General features: G+C 54.7%; 1 protein-coding gene across 1 annotated transcript; it reads left to right on the forward strand.

Annotated features, from left to right (window-relative positions):
- Window positions 1-3: 3 nt before the first annotated feature.
- LOC121939936 (tubulin alpha chain-like) lies at window positions 4-283 on the forward strand (the record flags this gene model as incomplete). Its single annotated transcript, XM_042482843.1, has 1 exon — window positions 4-283. A coding segment is annotated over one exon (280 nt), but the record flags the coding sequence as incomplete, so codon positions are not given.
- Between the last annotated feature and the right edge of the window lie 4 nt (window positions 284-287).

The raw sequence follows: 287 nt of genomic DNA on the forward strand, positions 1-287 counted from the left end.
GTGTCCTCCATCACCGCGTCCCTTCGTTTCGATGGCGCCCTCAATGTTGATCTGACAGAGTTCCAGACCAACTTGGTGCCATATCCCCGAATCCACTTCCCTCTGGCCACCTACGCCCCTGTCATCTCCGCTGAGAAGGCTTACCATGAGCAGCTCTCAGTCGCTGAGATCACAAATGCCTGCTTTGAACCAGCCAATCAGATGGTGAAATGCGACCCTCGCCACGGTAAATACATGGCCTGCTGCCTGCTTTTCCGTGGTGATGTGGTGCCCAAAGATGTCAATGC

This window comes from Plectropomus leopardus, unplaced genomic scaffold, assembly GCF_008729295.1.
Source record: "Plectropomus leopardus isolate mb unplaced genomic scaffold, YSFRI_Pleo_2.0 unplaced_scaffold67661, whole genome shotgun sequence".
NCBI classification, from domain to species: Eukaryota; Metazoa; Chordata; class Actinopteri; order Perciformes; family Serranidae; genus Plectropomus; species Plectropomus leopardus.